Source organism: Apaloderma vittatum, unplaced genomic scaffold, assembly GCF_000703405.1.
Source record: "Apaloderma vittatum isolate BGI_N311 unplaced genomic scaffold, ASM70340v1 scaffold5067, whole genome shotgun sequence".
Lineage (NCBI taxonomy): Eukaryota > Metazoa > Chordata > Aves > Trogoniformes > Trogonidae > Apaloderma > Apaloderma vittatum.
The window spans coordinates 17,517-45,272 of record NW_009725571.1 but is presented as its reverse complement, the minus strand read 5'-3'; the positions used below and the strand labels follow the sequence as shown (position 1 = coordinate 45,272).

General features: G+C 42.7%; 1 protein-coding gene across 1 annotated transcript in view; it reads right to left on the bottom strand.

Moving 5' to 3' along the window:
- Positions 1–27,756, bottom strand: part of PRKG1 (protein kinase, cGMP-dependent, type I) — a 68,258-nt gene that overhangs the window by 36,760 nt on the left and 3,742 nt on the right. The window contains exon 3 of the mRNA XM_009872941.1: positions 21,398–21,472. Coding sequence (XP_009871243.1) covers positions 21,398–21,472 — 75 coding nt within the window. The remainder of the gene's footprint in view (positions 1–21,397; positions 21,473–27,756) is intronic.

Genomic DNA, 27,756 nt, shown 5'->3' with positions numbered 1-27,756 from the left:
CCAACAGTAAGGAAGGAGACAATTCACTAACTTCTATTCTACCAGCTCTGTAAATTCAGAGCTGATCCAAACTGTTAAATTACAGTTTGCATCTCTATACAAGAAAATATATTAGGAAGATAAGGAATCAAAGGTTTTTCCTTTCAACTTTCTTATTGACTTCAGAGGAAGTATCTTATTCATCCCTTGGAAAACACCAAGGAAAACCCGCATTTATGAGAAGCACTCAAGAAAAAAAGCACTTCACATAAAAATTCCAAAAATACTTCTGTACCTTCAATAAATCCCAGCTAATCAAACCTGGTCCGAACGTACCCCCACGCACCGCAGAAGAACACCAACGTTATTTCAAGGCAACTTATCGGGGAAAAGCCATGGCCACGTTGGGAAGGGAAGTAACTTGGGAAGTGAAATGTGATCTCACGGTAAAATCATTCTAATTACAGCTTGAAATTGCTCAAACCACAGTTAGTTCTGCTCATTACAACAAATCACAATCTAATTGTGAACAGCTAATTTTAGGTCCTGTGAACCCTAAACTGGCTCATCGGAGCATGTAAGTGCTAAATGGCCCTTTTCCCTGCAGCCCTCACCTAAGACTGTATTGCTTCCACAAGTAAAGGCTCAACATGGCGTCAGCAATGCCGAGATTTAAAAAACTTGAATTGCTGTTTTCTTCTTGCAGATTTTTAAAGAATGCGGAGAAAGATCAATATATATAAACTATTTGTCCAGCTTTGCAACTCATTGCGCATTTGTTCAAGTCCCATGGGTTTCAGACAACAGCGTGCCGCTACGTTTTGCCCTTGTTTTTCTTTACAAATGGCCCAAATCCTCTAGGAAAAAATCACTTGCGAGATGGTTTCCAGCTTCATGGCTGTTAAGAAATAGGGTTCTACCTCAAGTGAACTTGTCTCCCTTCTCCAAGGGCTGCCCAGAGACATTCCTGCAGTGTCTCCCAAATTCTCAAGTAGACCTGTAGATGACAGGATCTGGAGATGTTGCTGGAGCAGATGGGTGAATGATGTTCACTCAATCCAGTGGCTCCCCCCAAAACCCAACAGATCATCAGCCAGAGCCACTAATCACATCGGGACAACCTCCCAACTGAAAAAACCTCAAGTTTTTATTCCCTTGGCCAACATGTGGTGGAAGCTGTTGCATCCGGCATGTTTCATCCTAATTTACTTTGAAAACAAAATAGGTGACATATAAGGGGGAGGCGAGGAGGAGGGGAATATTACATAAAATCCTACTGAAAAGGCGGGAGGAGGCAGGAAGCAGATTTTTCCTTACAAAGCAAGTACGTGTGCACACAAAGCAAGGTTTTTTGCTCTGCTTGTTTATTCTGGCAGGCAGATGAAACTGTGGGAAGAGATCAGTGAAATGGGGTTCCACAAAACCAACCCCATCCTGGTATCACCCTGTGTCAAACCCGTTCTTAATTTGATTTTTCTGCTCCGGTTTTGCTTTCTTGTGCGGGTATCACTTTTGGAAGCAAAATCAACGTCTTGGGCTATGCAAGGTCCTTTAGGCTCCGTGTAGGAGAGACTCTGCAGAGACAGAACTTTTACCCTGAAGCTGAACAACTCTACAGAAATAATGAAAAGCAGTATCTGGCATAGCAAACGTACCAGAGGCATAAACCAACCATTGCTGGGATGCTGTAATAGCAGCCCCAGATGACACTGGAAACGTGAAGGCTACATCAAGTAGCCTATCCTAAGGAAAGAGAGATTTGTTCTGTTGAATTAGGTTAAGAAATCAAATTATGAAGTCACGCAGTTCATCTGTAGATGGAAATTTCAGTCTAAACAGGGAAAAACAAAATTAGGATGGGATTACTGACCACGCACCAGAGAGGCAAGAATGGCTGTGATCTGCTGCAGAAGCTCTGACAAGACCTCAGCAAAGACAAGACACCCACCATGAGTGCATGACAAACTCCAGATACACCGTCAAGCCTAAATTTTCAGGCAAAATTCATAATTATTTTAGGAGGTGGCTAACCAGGTGGCCCAAGAACAAAGAAAACTTTTGACTTGATGCTGAATGATACGCAAGACTCATTTCAAAATTCTACCATTGAAGACCCTCCCTGTAACAGAAACCATGATGTACAGAGATTTAATGCAGCTGAGGTGTGTTAAAACCTCTGAAAAGTGGTTTAAAATAAAAGCACCACATTTGCACTTCAAAATTCAAAACCAGAACTTCAAAGAGCAGCCAGAAGAGTTGATTAGGAGAATTAAATCTCTGCAGCAGCACATAGGTATCCGGAAGCACATCGCAAACATACCACCTATCAAACGTGGACCTGGGACAGGTCAAAAGGAAGGTGGAGCAGCTGAACAGCAGGATGACACAAGACACTAAATGCAAGAAGGTATCCTTCCAATATGAAGCAGTTTCAAATAAATCAATAAAGAGAAAATTAAAAAAAGAATCAAACACTGTCCAGCTGAAAGAAAACAAAAAGAAAACATACAGCAAGGCAAGGCAAAAAAATAAAAGGCAAGCAACAACTTCAAAAGGCTTAAAAAGAAATAAAAAATCCTTCTCAATCACAGCAGCAGCAAGGAGCCTGACCATAGGCTGCAGGGTCTCCAGGGGCTCATGCTCAAGAAAGAGCATGCTGAGAAGAACAAAGCCACGTGAGAAAAGCTGAGAGCTCTTTCTAGCCCTGGGTTCAAGATGGAAGATCTCGGGGAGACCCTGTCACCGTAATCTTCCTTCCCAGAGGAATCACCAGAGTAACTGTCTCCAACTGAAGGGTCAGTAGCGGACCCACGTCAAGCCAAGGAATTCTAACCCATCTCTAGGCTCACATGGTGTTCACCCAGCACTTCTGCATGAACTCCAGGTGAACTACTAACTGCGGTTTGTAACCAGTTCTGCTTGCCGAGGGATGGAAGTGGCTTTTTGATGTGATCCAGAGCGCTGTACTCGACTAAGCCCAACATCTGTCCTAATAGAATTGGTTGACACATGGATAAATCTGACTTCTTTGGGGAAGAGCCAACACACTTCACAAGTCTACTGGGGTTCTTTGAAGGAGTCGACAGGCACGTGGGCACAAGAGGTCTGGTCGATAAAGTTGGCTTGGATTTCTAAAAGGCATTTGACAAGGTTTGAAAAGCTGTTAGAGAAATTAAGCTGACATGAGATAAGAGAAAAGGTCTTTCCACTGATTAAAAAAAAAGGTTAAAATTAGGAAACAGCAGATAGTAATAAATTGGTGGTTTTCCCAATGGATGGAGGCCAACAGTACTCAAATTGTTCCTGCTCAACATCTTTATGGATGATCTGTAAAAGGAGAAATAAGTAAAATGACAACATTGATCAAGGATATTAAAACGCAGAAGATAGCAAACAGAAGCCCAAGGTGAAAAACTGCACAAGGACTTAAAAGATACTTGAGGGACAAGATAACACATTCGCTTAAAATCCTGTAGAAATGTGGCGATGAGTATCAGGGGGAAAAGAAATCCTGATCTTAACACATACAGTAATATGTTGATCCGTCTACCTTTAACCCCTCTCCCATCTCGTAACCCACAGGCTAGAATCAAAAAAGGTACCAAGAAGCGCGATGGTAAGGAGCAAAGGTCTGGACCGGTGTTCATAGCAGGAATGACTGCATTATGGGCTTCCTCCCGGGAAAAAGACAACTCAGGCAGGAGATGACCAAGATCTAAAATTTGGGTGTGTCATAGAAAGCAGCTAAGCAGATTCAGGGGAAAAAGAAAACAAACAAACAAACAAACAACACCAACCCAACACCAAGTGCTACTAAATATATCAACAGCACCTACAGGCAAGGAAGTCCCCGAGTCCCAAATCACTGGAGACGGGTGGATCAGAAACCAATACACCTCTCTTTGCTCTCACTCTCCTTCCCAAATACTCGCCGTTGGGCATGGTCAGAGACAATACAGGGTTAGCTACATCTTGATGCAGTGAGGCCAATCCTATACTGGCACTTCTAGTGTATCTGTATGACTGAGAAAAAAAATGAGCGCCTCAAGGCCCTTACTTGAAACATATAATAGCATTAAAAACCCCAGAGAACTGTGTTTCACAGTGCCTGGTGCCTGCTCTGGAAGCCTGTTTGTGTTCTACATGGTGAGGGATGAGCTGTTCAATCTTACAACTTGTCTCGACGAGATAAAAGGAAGTTTTTATCAGACATTTATCTAACACATGGCAGCTGACATGAGGAAAAAGTATCGTTCTCACTTATCCACTGATGCTAATTCTAAATTCACCACATGAGAAAACTACCAAGTGCTTTGTCAACATTTGAATATTATCATGTGATAATTACAGAGACGAAAAAAAGAAACCAAACAAGCCACCCTAACCCCCAAGTTCTTCTCCTGCAGATAATTCCTTGGCTTGCAAAGCGATGCAAGCTGTCACATTTTGGGAACACAAGCAAGCTGGAAGGCTCAAAACTCCTCACATCACAGTAGTTCAAGAACTCATTTACCTCCCTTCTAACGGAGAAAAATACTTGCTAGCAGAGTCCCCACGTACTCAGCTCATTTTGGAGAACGGCTCATGGCATCCCAGGAACTGGACGTGACTCGCATGGTTTAGTACCCCCCAAAACACGTCTCCAAGCCACGCTCCCACACTGAAATGTGATTGCCTGCATGTCACCTATTTGGTTCAGTACCCCAGGTTTAGAATATGTAATTGAATAAAGGAGACAGTGGGTGTACCAGCACGCACGGGCAGGTGAACCTAGAGAGTACCAAGGGGCTCTGCTGTGAAACACCAATTCAGGGGACACTGGATGAAAAAACAGCGAGTTTCCTGGCGGGATCCCATCCGCTCTCCAGATGAGACAACTGCTCAGAGGCACTTTCCCATACTTCCACTGGAGGGCAGGAATATCCCACAGGTGACCCTTCAAGCCCACTGTCACATCCCCATGTGCTGAAAACAGCTTTAGCAAGACCTTGCCTTTGGGACACATTCTTGCACACTTACAGGTTTCTATCCTGCCTTTTTATTTTTTTAATCAAAACAAGATCTATATTTTCATAAACCAACTACGAATTCCCAATTTAGCTCCCCGTATCAATATCTCCCCTCTCAACTCCCCTTTGCATTCCCTGCAGCACTCCAGAGGCCTCTCTTTTTCCCATGCATAGGTAGCACAAATATATGGCAAGGAGATATATGTGTTCTGGCCCGCAGGTTAACATTCCCCAGAAAGCAATAAAAGTATTTTTAAAGGCTTGCAGAGCTCTGGGAAGCTATTGCTTTGCATTGTCTGGATCGTTATTAGTGAAAACCGCCATCAAGAGTAGAAAAATGGATATACTAACACCTTCCATAAGGGTATATAGTGGAGTTAGTGAAGGGATCACGTGTAAGGGTGATCCGCTCAACAATGTATTTGGTTTCAAAAAGGCATCTCAGAAGGTTCCCCAGCAAAGGCAATTAAAGATATGAAGGCTACCAGGAGACAAAAGGAAAGGTCTTCTCATGGAGAAATAATTGCTTTGGAGAGCAGAGTGCCTGCAATCCTGCAGGGTGCTGTGCTGGGACCTGTGCTGTTTGATGGATTTGAAATTCATATGGATAAAGGTTCAGTAGTGGAGCACCAAGGTTTTTTGTTGACATTAAGCTACTCAGAGTAGCAGAAAAAAACAGGGCAAACCACAAAGAGCTGCAGGAGAACCTGAGTAGATTCACTGACTTACCAATAAAATGTAAGATGAAATGAAACCAAAAGGAACTGACAGACGTAGTAAAAATAACCCAAAATTCTAATGTCAAAAGACAGGCTCCAGGATGACTGTTCCCCCCTCAAGAGGTTAAAACGGTCCCATGAAAGCATCACTTCACTGCTCAGGCATGGTCAAGAAGACAGCCTGAATATCAAGGATTCCTAGGAAAGGAGCAGAAACCAGCCTTTATACAAACCCACAGCACGTGGAACCTCCTTGCCTTTCTAGTGCACCTCAGTGCAGAGAAACTGCTGCGACACACTCGGAGAAAGGCAATAGGGCTGGTCGTAGGGATGTGCCTCTACATGAATAATGACTAAGAAAATTGGGCTCGAAAACTGCCTACAGTTGGGCATTTTCAAGACTTATCTAAAAAACGTAGACACTACTTCATCAAAATCTGGGGACTTGGAACGATTTAAATGCATAATATCTGGAGTAATGCTGAATACGGTCTGCTACAAGGACCTCTTCTCCACATTTAAGTGACTAAGTTTCACACACTAATTGTTTTGCAATTGAAATAGAAAAATGTCGACATTTTCTTGCTGTTTGCTGTAACAAATATTTGCTGTGCCACCATTTCTGTTGTAATAAACCCAAGTTTTTGTCATTAAACTCAAGTATCTTTGTGGCACAGGATTGCCCAGAGATGCTGGTTCCAACAGAAACCTCAGCAGTCACAAAGGGATGATCTCCTCTAGTCCAATGACCAGATCACAGCAGATTTCTTGCACTGCAAACACTTGTCCAGCGTCACCTGATGGTCAGCCTGTACGCAAAAACGTTCCCGAACTCCGTTTCCGTTCTCAAAGAAGATCATGCACATCCTTTAGCCAGTAGGTTTTTCTCCTGCCTCTTTCAGCATCAGTAATAAACAACAATATTCTGAACCTCTGCTCACCAAGACAATGGAGAGAACGAACAACACTTGTTTGGGTTTTTTTGAGTGTAATAAAATAATACTTAACCAAAGGCAAATAGAGACTTCCCGGGAAGAACTATATAGCCAAACACATGGTTTCTAATAAAGATCATCTTCCTGCATTTCCCCTCCGCTAATGGATCCGCTGTCACTTGAAACTCCCAAAAGAGGTTTAATGCTGCCTTCTTTTCCTGGAATTAGCAGCAGCGGTTTCAAATTAGCCTCCCTTTGCCTGAAAATGAATTAGAAAAGGCCTGAACTCTGCTACACACTAAACAAGCATCATTTTGTGAAATTTTACTGTCAAGCACTTTGGTATTGAGCGCTGCTGACTCCTGACTGATGCCAGGCAAGCCAGGGAGGGTCAGAGCTCATTTGTGATATGTGGGGATCAGACACGTCTGCATCTAGCAGGGCTAAATAAAAACTTGCTTTTTAAATTCATAGTACTGCTTTACCTTATTACAGCATAAAAATAAGTAGTTTATTTTCTAGTAGAGCACATCTCAGTACTTCCTTATGCAAGGCTATGCAAAACCTGCAACAACCCTTTCGACAGCAGTCGTAATATTTCCCAAATTGCTGGGGTTTTAAATGGGCCAACTTTGTCTGGGTTTAAATGAGGAAGGACAAGCCTATTTCAGCCAAATGGCTGGGGAAAAAAAGGGCTTTTTTCCCCTGACCCTCCAACCCCAATAGCAGCCTCTGGTGTTGAGGGACTAGCTATGTTGCAATATGCTGCCCTCCAGCCTTCCCTGCTATTTGTTTCCTGCTTAGCTGCTCTAATACTCTACATTACTCCTATATTTTCTCTTGATTTCTCTACCTACTGTGCAGCTTTTTCATTCCTCTGCAGCACATGGCATGTTGGCCTGCCCAAAAGCAGGGAAATGTCGGCTGGATCCTGGATATTGGCTGCCATCCTGGATGTGTAGGATCTAAAAATAGTGCCTCTTGACCATCAAGTCTATGCACTATTCTTTTTTAGTCTCCAAGGTGAAGGAAATGGAGACCTATTTGGCAGCTGCATCTTCTTGAGCAGATATGCACTCCTGCAGTGGGCTGATGACAACTTTCTGCTGCAGGTGGTTGAAGAACCAATGAGGAGAGGTGCAATGCTGGACCTCGTAGTAACGAACAAAGGATGTTAAGGTTGGGGGCAGTCTTGGCTGTAGTGACCATGACATGTTAGAGTTGAGTATTGTCTGTTCCTTCCAACCCAAACACTGGGAGTTGGGGAAACGACACAAGTTCATCTCACAGGACAACTTACTAAACCTGACTCAGCAGTAACAACTCAACCCAACTCCAAGGAAGGCAAAAGCAAGAAGAAAAGTCACCTGTCGAGTGCAGGGTTATCTCAAGGTGATCACCACAACCTGTAGAGAAACGTGGAATCTAGAGAAAGTCTATAGACCAAATGGTCTTGATCAGGCCTGCTTGGCCTTAAAAATAAGCATTTGTGAGAAGAAAAATAGCCTGAAAATAACACTATTTAGCATCTCAAAGGGTATCCTTGTTGCAGTCAGTTCTGTGAGGTAAGACTTTCCTAGATGCTCAGGAATGCAACTCTGAACATTCACCTTGATACACATCAACATTTAAAAAAATAAAATGACATGTTTCAGGAACTGATTGTAAGTATTGCTGGCATTAGCCCTACCAAACTCCACTGTTTCAAAAGCCTTTTTTTTTTTTAATATCCTTGCAAAGTTGGCCAAATCCACTGTTTTTTAAATCCAGACCCATTGAAAGACGTAAAATTTATCTTTATAAGTTTTTAGCATGGCCTTAGACACTCTATTCAACACATTACACTCATATTCTTTCAAGTTAGACTGAAATGCAAACATTTCACAAGGAATTCATATACACATCGTGGCACTGCAAGAAGTGTCCTTAGGGAGGTTTTTCTCATTGCTTCCTACTATTTCAGGTCATCTACATTATTCACCTTGAATCACCGTCAGGTACTAAGGCAGCAGATACTAAATGATATCCTGTAACATTTGAACTAGTGTGCATTTCTCTGCAAAATGTACAGAGCTGTACATGAACATCACATTTCCAATTCAGGAGCTGCAATTAATTATAACGAATTTTTCCTTGCAGCGAAGTACTTCACACTAAAACAGTCACAACTGCAAGCGAGGCAAACGGTTATCTCCTCCTCGGAAAATGTAAATGTAACTTTTAAGCATCACACATGAATTTTCAAAGCACAAAGGTAAGGAGGCAACTCAATTACCATCAACTTTCTTGCCTGGATTTTTCCCTTCCCAGGTTATTTGGTTCTAAACATGTTTGTGCTGGCAATTCAGTGGAGAAATGGAGTTCTGTTTCTGAAGATGTTTCCATCTCTTTATTCTCTATTGCTGTAATAGCCCAGGTTCCCATAGAAACCAAGAGTAAAGAGCAAAATACAAATGAACAGGTCTACACTGGCAGTGTTGTGTTTTAATAGATGTAGAACTATGACAGAAAGGCTCTGGCTACGGGTTCCTTTCTAATGGGAAAACCAGATAATGCTACACCTCATCAAATAAATACAATACAATAATAACATAATATATATCATACAAATACAATACAATAAATTTTAGAAGACAACCAGGGGGTCAGGCCCAGCCAACGTGGGTTTAGGAAAGGAAGGTCCTGCCTGACCAATCTCATCTCCTTCTCTGACTGAGTGACCCATCCAGTGGCTGAGGGGAAGGCTGTGGATGTGCTCTGCCTTGATTTCAGCAAAGCCTCTGACACAGTCTCCCACAGCATCCTCCTGGAAAAGCTGGCAGGGACGGATGCACCTTTCGCTGGGGTTTATCAGAGATGCACGAGTTCAGGAAAATCATCAATGTGACTGCCCCGGCAAACTGCTGACACAATAGCAGGACTCGTCGTATCGTAATAAGATCACTGAAAACGGGACACACTAATGTGACTATAAATTCTTGCCAGTTCTGAGCAGTTTTTAGAAGTCCATAATAAAACATGATTGAGTACACACAAATGCAGTAATTTTTTCTAAAGACACTTTCAAGCACCCACTAAGTGTTCATTTTTGAGCACCCTCGTTGAACTCTCTTCAAAAGGGTGACACAGATAAGCCTCTCCTGAGCCCCAGCAGTAGGAGTAGTGATGTCCACTACTAGAAAAGTCCAGCTTCTATGCCCTCCCACCCACTAAAACTTGTGGAAAATTAGGAAAAATTTTAAAATAGCTCAGCTGAGCGTGTTTTTTTTTTGTTGGTTGGTTGGTTATTTGTGGGTTTCTTTCAAGCCAAACTGTGACATCCAGCATTCACTGACTCAAAAGGAGAATTCATTATCAGTGGCTCCTGTTGACTTCTTGAGCAACATGGCCCCTGGCACACCTGGAGCTCAGCTTTTTTATGTTTGGCTCCTCTACTAAACAGCACAGGAGACGGTGCAGGTCAAACAAAACATCTGAATTCCTTTCCCCCGTATACTGTGAAATGCTTGGAGCCATTCAAAGAGGCTCCCTATAAAAGGACCCTTCACTCAAGAGACTTCTACCTCTGTGTATGCCCTCGTCTGAAACCATCCCCAACCCTTCTGCACCACATTAGGGAAGGGAAGGTACAGGACTGCTTGTTTCCAGCCTTTATACTTTCTATTTCTCTCCTGAGAGGTCTGAATACTTTTTCCATTTCCAGGAGAATTAGATGGTTCCTGTCCTGGAAAACAAAGCAATGACAGAAATCTGCCTGCTTGGAGGGAAAAAAAAAAAAAGTTTGAAACACATATAGAAACATGAGAAAATACTTGTAGTTTTGCTTCTGCATTTAATAAGTTCACTTAAAGGAAGTTTAGGTTAACAGAGTTTTCTTCTGGTTGATTGGAACTTTAGAGGGGACTTTATGAGGTGCTCAGTAGGCTCTTCCCAGTGCTCAGTCTTTGCAGGACTTTACCCTTTGCAAAGGCTACAGCAATAAAATATGAAATAATTCCTGTTTCGTTTGGTGTTTTTTTTAAATGTCAGCAAGGGTGCATTTGAAGCAGCAGTAATCCCATACAGTCCTTGCTTTCCTGAGGTGTGAGCTCTGAAGCTGCATTTTCTACTCAGCACAGTCTTTTACACAAGCAGGAGGTCATGCCATCGCGAGGCACACACTCGACTCTCAACAAATGTTTTCACATCTAGATCTGACCCAGATGCAAAATGTAACAAATTCAGCTATCGCACGGTTATTAAAAGAGCTTATTTAGAAGCAGTTAATAACGGGATCGCAGAACATCTTTCAAAGCAATGCTTCAGGCATTCATCTCCCAAAATGTATGAAATCAGAAGGCAAGCGGGGGAATTTAAGGAGGTGGCTAATGGTTCGAAGCAGCCAACTAAGCAGGGTTTTTTTTGTTGTTGTTGTTTTGTTGCAAAACCAGCATCTGTAGGGACTCCCTGGCAATTTCCCTGCACATTAAAAGTGTCTCAGCTGTTCACTGGCCTGTTGCCAGTCCATTTCAGATCACTGGCTCCTGAAATTTCAAGCAATAAGAATTATTTTTTATTTTTTTTTGCCATCTGAGATGAATGATAGCATTTCTGCACAGAAACAGCCTCCAAATGAAATAAGGAATAGCTACCCATCAGAATTGCAGTGGGTGAGACATATACCCTCATTAGAAAGCATCTTCTTAAATCATAGAATGGTTTGGGTGGGAAGGAACCTTGAAGATCATCTCGTTCCAACCCCCTGCCACGGGCAGAGACATCTCCCACCTAAACCAGGTTGCTCCAGGCTCTATCCAGCCTGGCCTTGAACACTTCCAGGGAGGGGGCATCCACAACTTCTCTGGGCAATCTGTGCCAGCGCTGAGAAATGCACCGAGATCTGGCAAAAATCCAGGCTAAGGTAGGTGCAGGGATCTGAACATGCACCTGTAGCTCTGATGGGTTTGAGTGGAGGCACAGCGTGGTTGTTGGCACTAGGTCATCAGTAGCCATGCACATCACAATGGCAATGCCACCAGTGTTTGCTTAGCACTGCTGTATCAGGCTAATCCCTCGCCTTACTATCAACAAATTACGTTATTCGGTGTCATCTATAGAGCAACCTGACAATTGCACCTGAAAACGAAGTAAGAAAACCCAAGAGCTAGTCAAGACAGAATGCAATAACATCCGCGTGTAATGGTACACTGAGCAGATAGAGTTAGAAATGCTTCATTCCCGTTACTAAAAGGGATTTTAAATACAGCCGTGAATGAGGCCCTTCCAACACACATCAGAAATTTAATTACAATTAATTACTATTATAAACCTCCAGGCAATTTTACATTAATGTCCAATATAATGGGCAAGACCAGGCTTTGATCTGCTCTTTAAAGGTTTACAGACACAGAGCTTTCTCACATCATCAAAATTTCACGTTATCTATACTTGCAATGTTTTATCTTGCTATACCTACGTAAAAGCTCTGGGATCAGTTAAATTGTGACAACAGTTTTTGCTTTTTTTTTTTTTTAATTTAAAGATTTAGAGCTCAGCACTTCTCAAATCATTTAATGGAGCATTCAGTCAGGCGCCGGGAAAATATAGCAAATGCAACCGAGGGCAAATCAATGTAAATGGAGCACAGCATAGTCAGGATAAATAAGCGCAGTGCCCCACTGTGGGTTTCGGATGTCCTAAGTGCTACAAACAAGCGCATGGAAAAAATCATAATAATATTGCAGTGATCCAATATTGCTCATGCTCCCTAGGTAAGGATGAGGCACAGGTAGAAATCGTGAGCTTAATGCAGACTGCGTTTAGACTCTAAGCTCTAGATGGAAATTAATTTGAGCCTTCAAAAAAGCAAATAAGCACGCTTTAGAGGGAAGAAGAGAAAGGAGAAGAAAGGCTTGTTTTGGTGGATCAGCTGGCTGGTGGGATGGAGGTGTCAGCAGCAACCTGAGTTTTTCACTTACAGCAGGATTAAATTTCTTCCATTTCACAGTTCAGCGATTGAATTTCATCTTTGAATTTGACAAAATTACTGCTCAGGGGTCAACTGAATCTGCTACGTGGTTTTTGGGCACCACGCTTACCAACTTTCGCAGGGAAAACCATTAATATTCACTCTGTTCCTTCCTCTCTCCCTGCTATTTCAACAACTACATGCACCAACGCTCCACAACTTTGGGGTTACACCTATCGCACCCCAGTCTGGAGAGTTTCTTGGGTGACCAGGGAGAAATGTCTTTATCTGACAATGCCTTGTCCGGCTCTGCCAAGATAAGGTGGCAGTGGGAAGATGGTGCTCACCCACCTCCTCCGCTGGTGTTCCGCTTCTGGAGCCCAAATCTCTTCTTCCCCAACCTTGCCCAGGTGCCAGCACCACCCAACTATTTGTCCTTCAGCCTTCACAGGTTTCCTTCTTCCTGTTCCTTTATCAATGCCTGGACACTAAAGTGAGGTGTGACCCAACTGCTGGTGGATCTCATAGAGGTTGGTGAGACACAACAAAGGACAGCAGGTCTAGCAGGCAGCTCCAGCACTGGAAAAGCCACAAATGATCCCACAACTGTTTCCAGCAGTTTCAAAAATCAGTAGCTTCCTACAGCAGAAGGATTCCTGAGTTTTATTTATAACATTTTTGACTCCCTTGAAGCGCTCCACTGTTATTTAAATCAGAAGATGAAAGTGGGCCAGAAATAGCCCATCTTCCAGTGGTGTAATCCTCACAAAGCTATTCAGGTAAACGTTCAGGGCAGCCCAAAAACATGTTGGACACCAAATGTACAGACACAGAAACTGTAAAAAAAGGTTTCAATGCTACCTTTGCCTCTTTGTCCCTCACAGATGCTAAAGTTTGCCAAGCTTTAAAGCTACCAAGCCCGAGCTATGTGAAGCACTAATTGACTATGCTGGGTTTCATGAAGTATTCTCAGTGACTTCTGAAAAAAAGCGTATTTTGAAAAATGGTGAATATTTCCAATGCGCTCCAACCTTCATTTCCGTCGAGTGCTACCACATACAACTAGAATGGCCAAGCACACAGACGTATTCGCTGCAACCCTTCTCTGTTTCCTGTGGAACGAGACTCAGTATCATCAGAAAATTTTCTGATGCACTTTTATTTCGTCAGTGCATGCCCTAATTCTATAAAACAAATGCAGTAAAATATTATAATAGCAGTCTGCTTCAAAGGCAGTGATTTTTTTTTTCCCAATAGCACTTCCATCTGACACAGCCTCTTATCATCTTGAAAGGTCAAGTTAGTGAGAGGAAAGCATATAGATTACTACCTAAAAAAAAATAAAAATTATCTGGGTTTAAAAGCTAATTTAATTTATCCCTCCTGAGCAAAGCAGTGCATTACACAGTGCGCTTCCTCAAGAGGAAAGCAGCCGTCAAGACTACCCAGTAATCACAGAATGGAATGGATCATAGAATGGCCTAGGCTGGAAGGGACCTTAGAGATCGTCTAGTCCAACCTCCCTGTCATGGGCAGGGACTTTTTAACTCACCTGCAAGCAAACAGCAATTCACCTTCCCCCAAAAGTCACAATTTAGCAGTCTTCCACTACCGTCATTTAGGAATACCCCTTTTGCACACTATTTTGATGAGCTCCTGCCTTTGAAAGTGGTTTCTCAGATCTTATCTTCTAAGTAAACACCTTTTTAACACCGTGGCTGGGAAAATCTGATTGCCAGACTCGGATACAAACTACCAGTGGCTTCAGAATGAAACAAATTATTTAAGGCTAAACTCTACTATAAGCAACATTCTCCAGCAAAAACAAAAAAAAGCTGTTGCATAACAGAGGCCAAATAATGCCATTTCAAGTCTTCATTTTTCTAAAAAGCAACATATTTCAACTCGCACAAACTTCACACGTGTCAATGATCAGCTATGATTTCTCCACAGAACTCACACCGGGTAGGACAACTACTTCAATTATTTACACAGCTCAAAAGAAATGATTGCAGCCTCTGCTTCTTATAGTGTTAGCGAGCTTCTCCCTTTCCCTTTCTGCATATCCCGTGAGGTTTTTCCCCCAAATCTGCCACAGAAGATAGCCAAGGGAAAAGCTAGTTCCCAGACGGTCCCTAATTCAGGAAACAAATGACACACAGGGAGATGGAAGGAATTATTACAGCTCTCAGGCTGCCAAGAGCTTTTCTCTGGCAGAAAAGTTGCTAATCTAATTCTCCTCCATGCACTGGCAAACTATTTTAGCCAAAGTTTTTCAAAAGCTGTGTCCCAACAGAAAGTCAGACTTCAATTACGTCATTCTCTTTAACTCATAGCTGTTGTTGTGGATCATTTTACTCTGAAAACTCCCCCTTTCTTGGCTTCTCTATCTTTCTAAAAGACAACAGGATTACAAAATAAAACGCTTCCTTTCCTAATACAGGGGGCTGCTTATTAGCCACACAAAACCCATGGACCAAACCAGCCGTGTACTGGTTCGCCTGCAGATGCAGCATCTGCCTGCAGAGCTTTCCCACCTGTAGTGGTTTGACCCTGGCTGGAGGCTCCATCACTCCCCCCTCCTCGACGAGACAGAGGAGACGAAATGGAACAAAGGGCTCCAAGGTTGAGATAAGGACAGCAATTACCATCATGGGCAAAACAGACTCAACTTGGTTCTATTCTATCTGTGCTATGGGCTAACACTTAGACCTATCCATGTGCAAGAAGCTTTCAAGTCCCAGAGACGACTTCAACTATTTAAAGAACTCTCAAAGTCTCTCTGGAGACTTTCAAACCCTGCCTGGACGCGTTCCTGTGTGACCTGCCCTGCGTGATCCTGCTCTGGCAGGGGAGCTGGACTGGATGGTCTCTAGAAGTCCCTTCCAACCCCTAACATTTTGTGATTCTGTGACAACCTTAGGAAGCAAAAGAAAAAGGCTGTATAAGAAGGAGACAAGTCGGACTCAACAATTTTAAAGGTCTTTTCCAACCTAGACGATTCTGTAAGATGCACAGACCCAGCAGGAGCCCTCCAAGAAACACCACCACGGAGCCACAGGGGACATACAAAAATCTCTTGTAAACCTGCTAGCAAGTGAGAAACTGAACGGACTGGGAGATATTCTTCCAACTGAAACCGTTCTACGATTATGGGGGTAAATCACGCTACATGGATGGAGAAGCCTTCAACGGCAGATGGCATCTGCCACACCAGCTGGCAGGCGCCGGCAGATGTCTTCGCTCTCGCCACAGGCACTTGCTTACGGCTGGCAGCCAAAAACTTGTTCTAAGCAAGCCTCCTCAGAAAAGCAACTGCTCAAAGGTATTGCAGCACATAAGACAGGGCAGCGTGCTTCCTTGCTTGCTCAAACTACAAAGCTGTATCTGTGCCTTTCTCATTAGGAGAAAATCAATTTTACCTTTCAAGGCTGCACGGAAAAGGGAAAGCATGTGCCAAGCACGCCCATGAAACTGGGAAATGTGAATAACCACCCTCTGCACCAAAATTAAGTTCATAACTTGCTGGGGTGCTTTGTTACGAGTAAATGTAGTGAGAGAAGCGGTGCGAAGTGAGAAAAAGACATGACTCTGGCCAGTAAAATGAAAGGTTTGGATATAACACTTAGATTAAAGCATAGCCCAAATAAAGATGAACAGTGTTTGACACCAGAGCTGCTAGGAAAGGAAAAGGCATCGTGTACCTATACAACAGGCCCTGCCTCCTCAAGTCCTCTGAAAAGGAGACAGTTTTGGCTGTAAGATGTATTCCTCCAGGGCTGCAAAGCAGCTGGGATTAAAAAAAAAAAGAAAAGAAAAAAAAGCATCAAGAGGTGCAATCAAAATAACCTCTGTCTGCAGGGAGCCTGGAGCAGCAGCATGAAGGCATCAGTGTCTGGACTTCAATAGGGTATTCATTTCAAGCCCTGCTGCCACCGGAGATCACCGTGAGCAGATAATTCCGCATATGACAGAAGAAAAGGAGCGCAGGGACCCTGGTCACTGGAGTGGATAGGCTCGGCTTGGCTGGGCAAAGCCCCGGCAGCTGCCAGCTTTCGAGGGCCACCTTGTCGCTATTGCTGTCTCTGTGCTACGGGAGGGGCTTTCTCTTGCTACAGCCACGTCACGGAAAGGCAGGACCAAGCTATAGAGAGGAACCTCACCTGCTGACCTTATTAGTGCTTAAAGCAATGAGCTGAGAGATTAACTTCAGGAGTTTCTGGATGGGCAAGGTGCTTGCTGAATCCTCACCTCACCTGGCACCGACAACTCCTGTAAAAACCCCCTGTTTCCTTGTGGATTTATGAGAGCCATGGTAGTAGCTCCATCTGGAAGTAATCTACACTTAGATGAGTCGCTTGCTTAATGAGGTGTCTCCTTCATGCCCTAAATACCAATGTGGCTGGGGCTGACCGGGACACAAGTGCTGTTCTTCTGAAACTCCCGTTTTCTTGGAACAAAAACTGTTTGTCTCTCTCCTTCACCTTTTTTTCTGATAAGGATGTAACTATAATACTCATTAGACAATTAATTTATTAGCTCAGCTGAACACATCCAAGGACTAGAATATTAATTCTGTAGCTTCACTGGTGATATATTGATGATTTCTGACTTAAGGGACTGCACAAACAAAGGAGGTTAAGGAGGACTGCCAATCCCAAGCTTGTGCAAACCAGGGAAAAGTGTCTCTAAAATGGGTGTTTGCTGGGTACTAAGATATTAGTTGCAAAAAAGTACATCGGTTCTGGTGCTGGATTAAGCTCTTGTTATAAAGACAATCTCTGTGACCATGAGGAAAAAAAAAAAAAGGTGCTTCCATTTACATGAAAGCCACAATTTTTGTAGTCACCTGACTCTAAGGGACCTCACAAAGTGGCATCAAAGATGACTCGGCTTGGGCACATGAGGAACTCCGCTGGATTCCACTGCCCTTAGCAGCCCAGGAGCACACTGGCTTTCCTAGACAGCGAGATGTCTTCTTGAGGGAAAGCCAAAGCCCTGGAAGAACACAACTGGCTTCGAGGTCTGCCTGGCAGGGCCTCCTGGGCGCCTTCCCACTGGAGCACGGACACAGCCTTGTGCTGGGTGCGCCAGCTGCCAGGGCAGCTCCAGAGCCAGGCAGCTAGGGTACAATCCAATGGTGCCCGTGAAGAACAGAGACACATACAACTGTCATCGCCGCTACATCGACACTCAAAGTCATATAGTCCTCCATGTGACACCCCACTTACTGGCGCAGGAAACTCCCCTGCTCAGCTGAACTATGTTGGAATGGTTAAAGGTAGCTTTTTTCTGCCTTCAAGTGTTGAGCAGAACTTGCTCCTTCCTTCACATCACGCCCAAAGGTGGGAAGTTGTAGCTCCGCTCTCTACAGCCGGTCGATTGCTAGAACATTTTCCCAGGTCCCAGGAGCACCCTAACCAGATCTCAGGGCTTGGCTGGGAAAACACCAGGCTGCCACAAGATAAACTCCAAAAAAAAGTTGTTCAGCCCTTTCAGACCTGGAGAACTGTTGGATACATGGAAACATCTTCTGATCCTGTAACTTCTGCCGAACAACCTCTCAGTCACGTGGGCACTGGGACTACCAGCTTTGTGACCACAGGGTCACGCTCTAGCTTGGAGATGAAAATCCCAAAGCGCCAATGCCACCCATCAGGCAGGCATTTCTGCAACGAGCTCCTGCCCACGGCTCAAGCCCTGCTCTAGGAACACTGGATGTCATCTAAACCTGTGCTCTTGCTGAACAAGAGCCTACAAATCAACAAGAGTTTAATAATTCCCTTCATATGGTCATTTGATACAAAAATATATTTTCCGCACTTTTGTAGGTATTTATCTATCATTTCAGTTCCTATGTCTCAACCAACCGCAACTGATAAGAAATATTAAACTGTCCACATTTTGGCCTCGAACACGGCCACCAGCCCCAAAGCAGGCTTTCACACTCCATAAAGATGTCTCACAACCATGTCTGGGCTGTCCTACCTGCTGAATGTCTGACTTCGGCATGGTTCATCCTCATCCACAGTGTGACACGAGTACACAGAAAACTTCTATCCATCCAAAAGCCTTCTGCCACCTGCCATGCAAGCACTGAAACTGAGATGCTAGCTAAGACGATGCAAAATGAGGGGTTTATTTTTTTTTAATGTGATTTGATTACAATTTTTAATGCGATCATCATTCAGCGCTGATGATTCTCTATGATTTGTGTAAAGCCTCACCAAACCCAAAGGCGATTTATGTGCCAAGTTCTTCCCTTTCCCAAACCCCTCCTTGCAAAAGATAAGCCCTTGAAGGACAATTAGCTGGAGCTAATTAACAGCTACTTGAAAAGTAATCCAGGTTAAAACTTCTGCCAAGAAGACTTTTCTGCCAGGGGAGTTTTATCTTGCAAGATATAGAAACAGTAAGTCTTGAACGACATAACTTTCCCGACCAGCTTACAATGCATCTCACTTTCTTCTCCAAGTAACTTTGCCATACGTGAAGGGCAATAATGTCACTGTCACCTACAGTCTCGAGTGACAGGATTCGAGCACCCGCCTCTGACATTTAATGATAGAGAAAGCTGATATCAAAATTAATCAATTCCTCCTTTAGGGGAAGAATCCCTCTATCACCAGGAATCCTTCGCTTTGCCCTTCCCTTTGGGATGAAGTACTCAGCATTTGAAGAAAAGAAGAGCAATACAGAAGATAAAAGCTCAAAAACGTTAAGGTCAACATTGGCCCGTTGGTTCCCAAAATGAATAATTTCTTCAAACTAGGTCCAAAACTGCAGCTCCCCCCAAGACACATTATAAAGCACATGAGGGATCCTGAAAGCTCTTCCATAAAATGAACAGAACTAACCCGAAAAAGCCCCCGAGATCGTCTCCTTATACAAACGTTGCCTGTGATAATAAATTACTATCTGATACTCTGTTAATAACAGAGCTTAAAATCATAGATGTGAAAGACTGAAACAGGGCTGGCAAGTCCCGTTTGCAAATTTTGCCGGGTGTTAATGGATTGCGGCGGAACCTTTATAAAAGCTGCCGCAATAATAACATCGTGTTATTTCTAAACCCCTAATCCCCAAATTTCATTACCCATGTTTTCTTCCCTTTTGTTCAGATCAAAACCACTGTAATCCAAATAGTAACGCTAAAAAAAAATAAATATAACATCTAAAATAATAATAGCACATGCCTGCTATGCTTGGGACCACCCCTCTGAAGCTGCTGAAGTTAATTTTCCAATGCTCTGTAAAATAATTTGTATAAGCCACTACTGGCCATGTTTTAAGCTAGTGCTAGCAGCTAATATATATAAAAAATAATATAGATGTATTTATAATACCTAATAACCAGTTATCCACTGCTATAGCGCTGTGTCTATCTGACTTTGCATTCTGTGCCCAAAACACCTACTTTGTGGGATGGTAAAAGCTGCGAGACTCCTGCCTTTTTAATTAAGTCAATAAGAATTTTAGGGAGCTTAGGTGTTTGGAGAAGACACCTTACACGTTTGATTTTGGGGCAGGTAAAAATTATTTTAAACTTAAATGCAACGCAACCCTGGGCTGCCTTCTAGTACCTTAAAATAAATGAGATGTAATTAAAAATGTATATCAACTATCAAAGGTGACAAAAAAGAAAACACTGTCTTAATTTCCGGGTACTTTGCAATATTGGCAAGTCTAGCTCAAGAAACTAAGCTTCTTGGGATGCGTATTTAGTTTCTGAAACAAACAAAAAGTTATTTTTAATCAACTAACTAATGAAGGCTTCTCATTTTCTCTCAACAGAAGTGCCAAATACCTTTGTTACACACTATTTCAACACCCCCGTCTCTGTTTAATGAGAAGTTACTATGTATAACTTAAGAGCAATCTTAAATTTGGACAGCTGCAGACCACTGACCAACGGTCCTCTTGAGAACTTGACTTTGGGAAAACACCTATCCCAGTCTTTAACGTGGTAATACAAAACCACAAAACAATTTTAAAAGAGAAAAGTTAATTTTGCAAGAGGAAAACTAAAACGATTTCATGCCGAGCGACTTCAGTTTTCTTTTAAACAACTTTTGCCTTCGAATCGTACAACTCAGCGTCCCTCTAATCAGAACACATTCCTCAGCAACGCCCTTATTATTGTATAGAATCAAAGCAACAGTTTCCCTGCTAAAACCAAATTGTAGATCAAGAATGAACGAACGGGGGTGGTTTGTTCCTTCTTCTGGAAATACATGAAAATACACTCCAGTTCACTTCTGAAAGGCATGAATATTTATAGTGGGACTTTGGATTAATATATTGGTTCATGTCAAAGTAGCTCTAGTATCTGTCTGAAAAAAACCAACACAACTCCATTTCCAACTCCATTCTTCGTCTCGGACCACGTTTTGACTTTGTCAAAATGACCGACAGAGTTCTCTAAGGAAACAATCACATTCAACAACTTCCTTTTGTTACTCCAGCTTTCCAGGAGCTTTAATTTCCCAGCTAAAAATATTTCACGGTAAATTCTGAAGATCCAACACTTCTGTGGACTCAAATACTGTGGTTAAGGTGGACCTTGGGACCACTCAACTCTGGACACTGACCCGAGGAGACCCATCTCCCTCTGCTCTTCCATCGTTCATTGAGAGTCAGAGAAACAAAAGGAGGCTCGTCCAGAGTAAGCACCTAATTCACTACTTTTTAAGATGGTTGATACTATTGAGTTGGGAAAAACCATGGGCTTTTTTAAATTACAATGACATCCCTTCGACAGAAACGAGATTACGATTTTTACGCTGCACACAACGAGCAGACACTTACTTTGCTTTCGCTTCTGCGTCTTCATAGGCTTTATTGGAAACATCATCGAGGCCACCAATCAGATGTTTGAAGGAGCTGGAAAAACAAAAGGGCATTTTTAGAGGACGAGTCTCCATTTGGGAGCCAATCAAGGCAACGTGGCTCCACATGACCAACCAGGGGCGACCTCTTGATGCTGGGGCTGGCCGTGGGTCAGCACCAGCATCTGCTGGGAAATGTGACGTCAGACACATTGGAGAAGGTGTGAAAACGCAATAACCAATGTCAAGAAGATCCCAACTTATTTATCGAGTTCATTTAGGGACAGAACCTCCCTCTAATAGAAGTTTCAGAGTAAATCTGTCAACGTGTCTGTTAAACTCCATGACGTTGAGGTGCCACCACTATACTCTATCCAGAAACCTCCCTGCTTTCACAATGAAGGATAATCTGTATTTCTCTCAGCTTTCTAATCTTTAGAGAAAGAGCAGCCAAGAACACAGCAAAGAGAAATAAAAACTAAAAAAGGGAATAGAAAGTGAGGGCAAAAAGGCAACTAAATTGTCATAAGCCAAAATGGTTAAAGACATCTAAGAGGAAATTCGGCAATAATTGGCTTAAAGTGGACAAGACAATGTGAAATGTTTGTTGGTGCTGAGCTGTATCTCTATAAGCTGTGAGTAGGTTGGGCAGTCCCCTCACACCATCCCCTGTCCCAGGGGACATCCAATGGGCACAGACATATCAAAAAAAGAATTAGAAAATCTTTTTATAGCACACCTCCAACAAATGGACCGAATGACCATCTAATCAACACTTTAGAGAAAAAAAAAATAAAAATACATCTGTTATGCCTTTGGTAGTGGTATTACACAGTGACAGAGAGATTAAGAAATAAAATTACTAAATGTATTCAATTTCTATTATTAAAAAAATAACAATACTTATAACTGAAAGTATTCCAGATGAAAAGTGTAGTTTCTACTGTACGTTTCTATTATTCCCAATGTGTCGGCCATACACAGTCTTCTTTTCAAGACAAAAAAGCACCAAAATAAGCAAGGAGCTGGGCTAATTTGAAAGGATGAACTGCTGCAAACTACAGTCTCTCCTGACTCATCTCTGCCTTAAGGCCAGAGCTTCAGAAATGGAAGCCCTGCAGTTCCCCTGGCTTTCGTTATGGTCGTGACACTCCTGAGACACTAAACATAGAGCCCAAGAACAGGAATGGCTCTGAAGAAGCTGGGAAAAAAAAAATAACTGAAATGTTGAAAAACAATATTGGTTTAAAAAAATAAATGTCACCATTCAGTGCCATATTTACAAATTTAGGAATAAGAACAGAATATTTAACATGGCTCTCTCTCACCGAAGACTTTTAGGATGAAAGAGGACAAGAAAGCCATCTTCTACCCATTATTGTAACAAATACGAGGCAAGAGGTCACAGTCGGGAGAGTTATTTACCCTGGTATGGATGTAGAGTTGCTGCAATGGGCCTTTTGCCTAATTACAGCCATCACTGCTCAGGAAACACCACCGATACATCAAGTTTTCCACTTTGTTTGATTTGTAATATTTGAAATGCTACAATCTAGAAAATCGGCACAGGGAAAGCAACAGGAGCTCGTTAACGAGGAAGAGGAGGCAAAGATCCCTTTGCTCTTGCACGGAAATTGTGTTTGTTTTTTTTTTAACCAGGCAGGGTGTAATTTTCAATACTAAGATGCACAAAGCACAAGGGCGTCTTTTCGACTCAAAAATCCTGACTCAGCAGTGGAAATAGGAAAAATTCAGCTCATTCAGCACATCAAGGTTTACCTCTCTTGTGCTGAATATGAAGCCAAACCCTTGAGAGATAAGAGTGAAGGCAAAGCAGGACGTGTATGTTAATGCCCACTTGCACTGCGAACAGATATTTAGACAATTAAACCAGACACGGTAATACCATAATCCTCCTCAAAAGCTCCAAGACATGACCCAAGGCAATTAATGCAACTTAAAATTGCTAGGCTGAGTTTCCTTTCCTGTGGTTAGAAAAACATGGTAAGGTGAAACATCCTATTTTTTTAAATTTTTTTTTTGGCAATGCAAATACAGCTTTGTCCACCAACACGTGAGATAGGTATCATCTCGGTCACATCTTCCCCAAGCATTTGAGAACTGCTTTTTATTTTTTCCTCCATGTAGCCTTCTCTCTTCATTGTTTTTTTTTTGTATTCTCTTCTCATAACCAATTTTCTCCATGGATAAACTTCACCTCAACCAGGAAAAAACAGTACAGCGAAGAAAAAATCTCCAATGAAAGAGTTCGCCTCAGCTTGCATAGGGTCAGTCATGCTAGGATCATACTTGTTCTATTTTTCTCCAGTTTCCATTGCCAAGAGGGCTGACACAATAACCTTTCTTGACACCTCATAGCTACTCCCATTCAAAAACAAGATTAGGCTTTCAAATGCAGAGAAAACCATAAAATCCAAAGTGAAAAAGATGAAAATACCTGAAATATTTAATATGTTCCCTTAAAAAAACACCCGTATTGCCTGATATGTGTAACTGAAGATGACAAAAAGCAGAGAAAACACCATTTAACATTCATTATCTGAAAATACCACCTATGTGAAAATACTGTTATCAACATAAATAAACAGGGGGAAAAGAAGAATCCCATATAAATAAAAGATGAACCCAAATCAACTGGAATGTAAATATTCTTACAGATCACGAGAATCTACAAACATTTTCAAACACTTTTTCATTTCCAAGCAGTAGGTGCAGAAAAAAAAAAAGCTTAAGAAGTTGCACCAATGACCATCAAAATGTTAGAAATGAGCTTTGAATCTTTTCTTCCTGTTTTATCCCCCCACAAAGTAGCTGCCTGAGGATGAACTGCTACTTAACTAGTAACAGCCTCTATTTCAGTTCACAACAGGGGCTAAGTAAAAAACACAGAAATCTTACGAACTGCAAAGAAAAAATTGCTCTCGGAATTAAAAATGAATAGAAGACATGTGACAATTAACAACTGCTACTAAATATTAGTACATTTATCTAGATCTCACGTTTGAGCTGAAGAAAACCGTATTTTTGCAATGACCTCTCTGGCTCCCCAAGCATCCAAAGGCTTCTACAAATTCCATGGAACAGTCCAATATCTGGTTTTAAAATTTCTACTGATTACTAAGCTTGTTTCTTTGACATACACCTGAATAGGGAAGACTACGTAGGACTAGAACTCTTAAATGTTACAGAAAATAATCTAGTTGCTCTCACAGTCCTTTTCCTTGGGTGACCAAAATTAATTGTGCTCCCAATGTGGTCACAGGAGAGGTTTTACGATGACACCACAGCAGCCCTCTCACCTGGAAATCCCACCTCTGAAGCTCACGTCTTTTTCTATAGGTTTGCTAAATATGGGTCATGTTCTCAAACCTACCGGTCGATTCTCTTCAGCCATTCTAAAACACAAACTCCTACAAATCCCTATAAATAATTTCCTGAACGTGTTGGCTTTCTGTGATGCAGAACTTCATAGAATCATGGAATAGTTTGGGTTGGAAGGGACATTTAAAGGCCATCTGGTCGGACCTCCATAGAGTAAGCAGGGATATCTCTAATAGATCAGGTTGCTCAAAGCCCCATCTAACCTGACCTTGAGTGTTTCCAGGGATGGGGGCTTCTACTACATCTCTGGGCAACTTGTTCCAGTGGCTCACAACCCTCATAGAAAAGAATTTCTTCTAGAGCTGGACACAGCACTGCAGGAGGGTTCTCACCAGAGCAGAGCAGAGGGGGAGAATCACCTCCCTTGACCCGCCGGCCACGCTTCTTGACGCAGCCCAGGATGGCATTGGCCTTCTGGGCTGCGAGTGTGTGTTGCTGGATCACACCCACCTTTTCGTCCACCAGCACCTCCAAGCTCTTCTCTGCCAGGCCACTCTCATCCCCCAAGCTTGTACTGATACCAGGAGTTGCCCTGACCCAGGCGCAGGACTTCGTACTTAGCCTTGTTGAACTTCGTGAGGCCCACATGAGGTCAACTTCTGAAGTTTGCCAAGATCCCTCTTGCCAGTATCCTGTCTCTCAGGCTGGTCACCTGCACCACTCACTTTGCTGTCAGCTGCAAACTTGCTGGGGGTGCACTTGATCCCACCGTCCACGTCACTGATTAAACAGGACTGGTCCCAGCACAGACCCCTGAAGGACACCACTCATCACTGAGCTCCATCTGGACACTGAGTGGTTGACCACTACTCTCTGCATGTGACCAGCCAGCCAATTCCAAGCGATATTTACTCATTCATATGGGAATGGAATGCAGCATAACCTGACGGTAAAGCCTTAGCAAAGTCAGCTGAAACTTCTCCTACAGCTTGGGTGGAGCTGGATGATTGGCTTCATCTCACCTCCTGGGCAGTGGAAATCGCTGATGAAGCCAGAGAGCGTGAAGGACCAAATCCCACTGAAATTCATTATTCCCGTAAAAGAAGGGACAAAAAAAGACAATCGCGAGACGGAAGGAACATCGGTGTTACCCTTCACAACAAGTATTTTCATGACAAGGAGAAGGAGGGACAAAATGGCGTTAAGCCTGTGGGACACATCAGATGGTTGTGGCACTGCAGGTCATTTTCTCTGTTAGATCACGACCCTGCTCATTTCTACATCAGAAAAGGATGCTGAAAATCCGTTGTTGCAAAGCGTCTCTACATGGATTGGCAAGAAATAGCTATACCACTTTTCAGGTGTCTTTGGGCTCGTTTTGGGACTGTAAGGACCTTCTTTTTCCACAAGAAAATTTAAAAAAGCAAGGCAGCACCAACACTGTGAGAGTCGGGTAATTTAAGACCCATCACGTACTACCGCCTGGCTTTCCTCACAGTATTCACAACTGCCACTGCTTCACTTCCGTAGCATTTTAATATATATCTTTTGCATTTCAGCAATTATTTCAGGCAAACCAGGTCATGCTTAAACAACATCCCACCTCAAACCCAACTCTCTGAGCTCACTTCACGGCCGGTTGGCTCAGTCAGTTGAGCATGGCGCTAACAAAACCAAGGTCGCGGGTTCAATTCCCGTTCGGTCCCCATGTGTTGCCTGATCTAGTCGAGAGGTGGCGTCCCTGGCGACTGGGAGGCTGGATTAAAATGCTCTCTAAGGTCCCTTCCAGCCTAGACCATTCTATGGCCTGGCTCCTCCCTATAAAGTCATCCTCAAAATCCTCCAGGAACTAAACCAGCCCTCCAACTGCTTGTAATATCGTCCAATCCAGGGACCCATCGTCCGACTCTTAGGAATAACTTGTTGAGATACTGAGGTCCCACAACTCGCTCTGTTTTGCTGAACATTTCAGATGGAGACACACGCTGAGCATGACAACTGCTGCTTCGCTAGTGACAAAGCAAAGAGCTTGCCTTTTAATAGAAAATAGTTGGCAACCTTACTGACACACGCCGCTTGCCCTGCACAGAACAGCTTCTGACTGCAGGTAAAGCTGACCTCCAGCTTCCACTGCTACTATGTGCATAACTCAACTGGAACATTTACTGTGGCCATCGTAACAAGCCAAACGTAATATTCAGCATACCTGGATATAAAGAATTACTGGTTTTCCTCATTAACAGAGCAGCATCTGCACAATTTTCCAAACTCTCGCAAGCCTTAGTAGGTTTTCTCCATATTAAAATTAGCTTCTGCAGTTATTTGAGTGTCTATAATACTGATCTAAGAGAACAACTACGACAAGAAAGTCAGAGCTGGTCGGGACACAGGACAACCTTCCTTGAACTATAAATAGTATCACAAATATTGCATTACTTTTCCTGCACTATAAATAGCGTTCTCATAAATAGCATTACCCTGCTACTAATTGCAGAGCATTACTAGAATCTCTGGTATAGATTAACTACAGCTTCATCAGCTTAAATTTAACTTGTAATTCCTTACTATTTCAAGGGCATTATATACTGAGAAAAAGACACAAGAGACAAGCAAAGAAACAGTCCATAAAATGATCAGAAATGACTGACTCTGCAATTCCTAGTTATTTGGGTTTTTTTAATGCTTACAGTGCAGAACAAAAATATACCTTATAGAAGTGTTAGAAAAGAATAGAGAGATCACTTGTCACTTTGTACTTCTCCGAATTAATGCTTGCTAAATTATCTAATTACGTCAGATCTTCTTTCCTTTGCTCCACAGAATAAGCGATAGTGCGTCTTTTATCTACCAGGCTATCTTGCTTGAGTGCGTGAAAGCCACTCAGCTGACAGTCCTGAAGTTCACCAGCCGTTTTCGGTGGATAATTTCTTTTAAACTGATCATAAACTAACTAATGTGTCAGAAGACCTAAAACTTCCACAATGTTATTCTCCAATT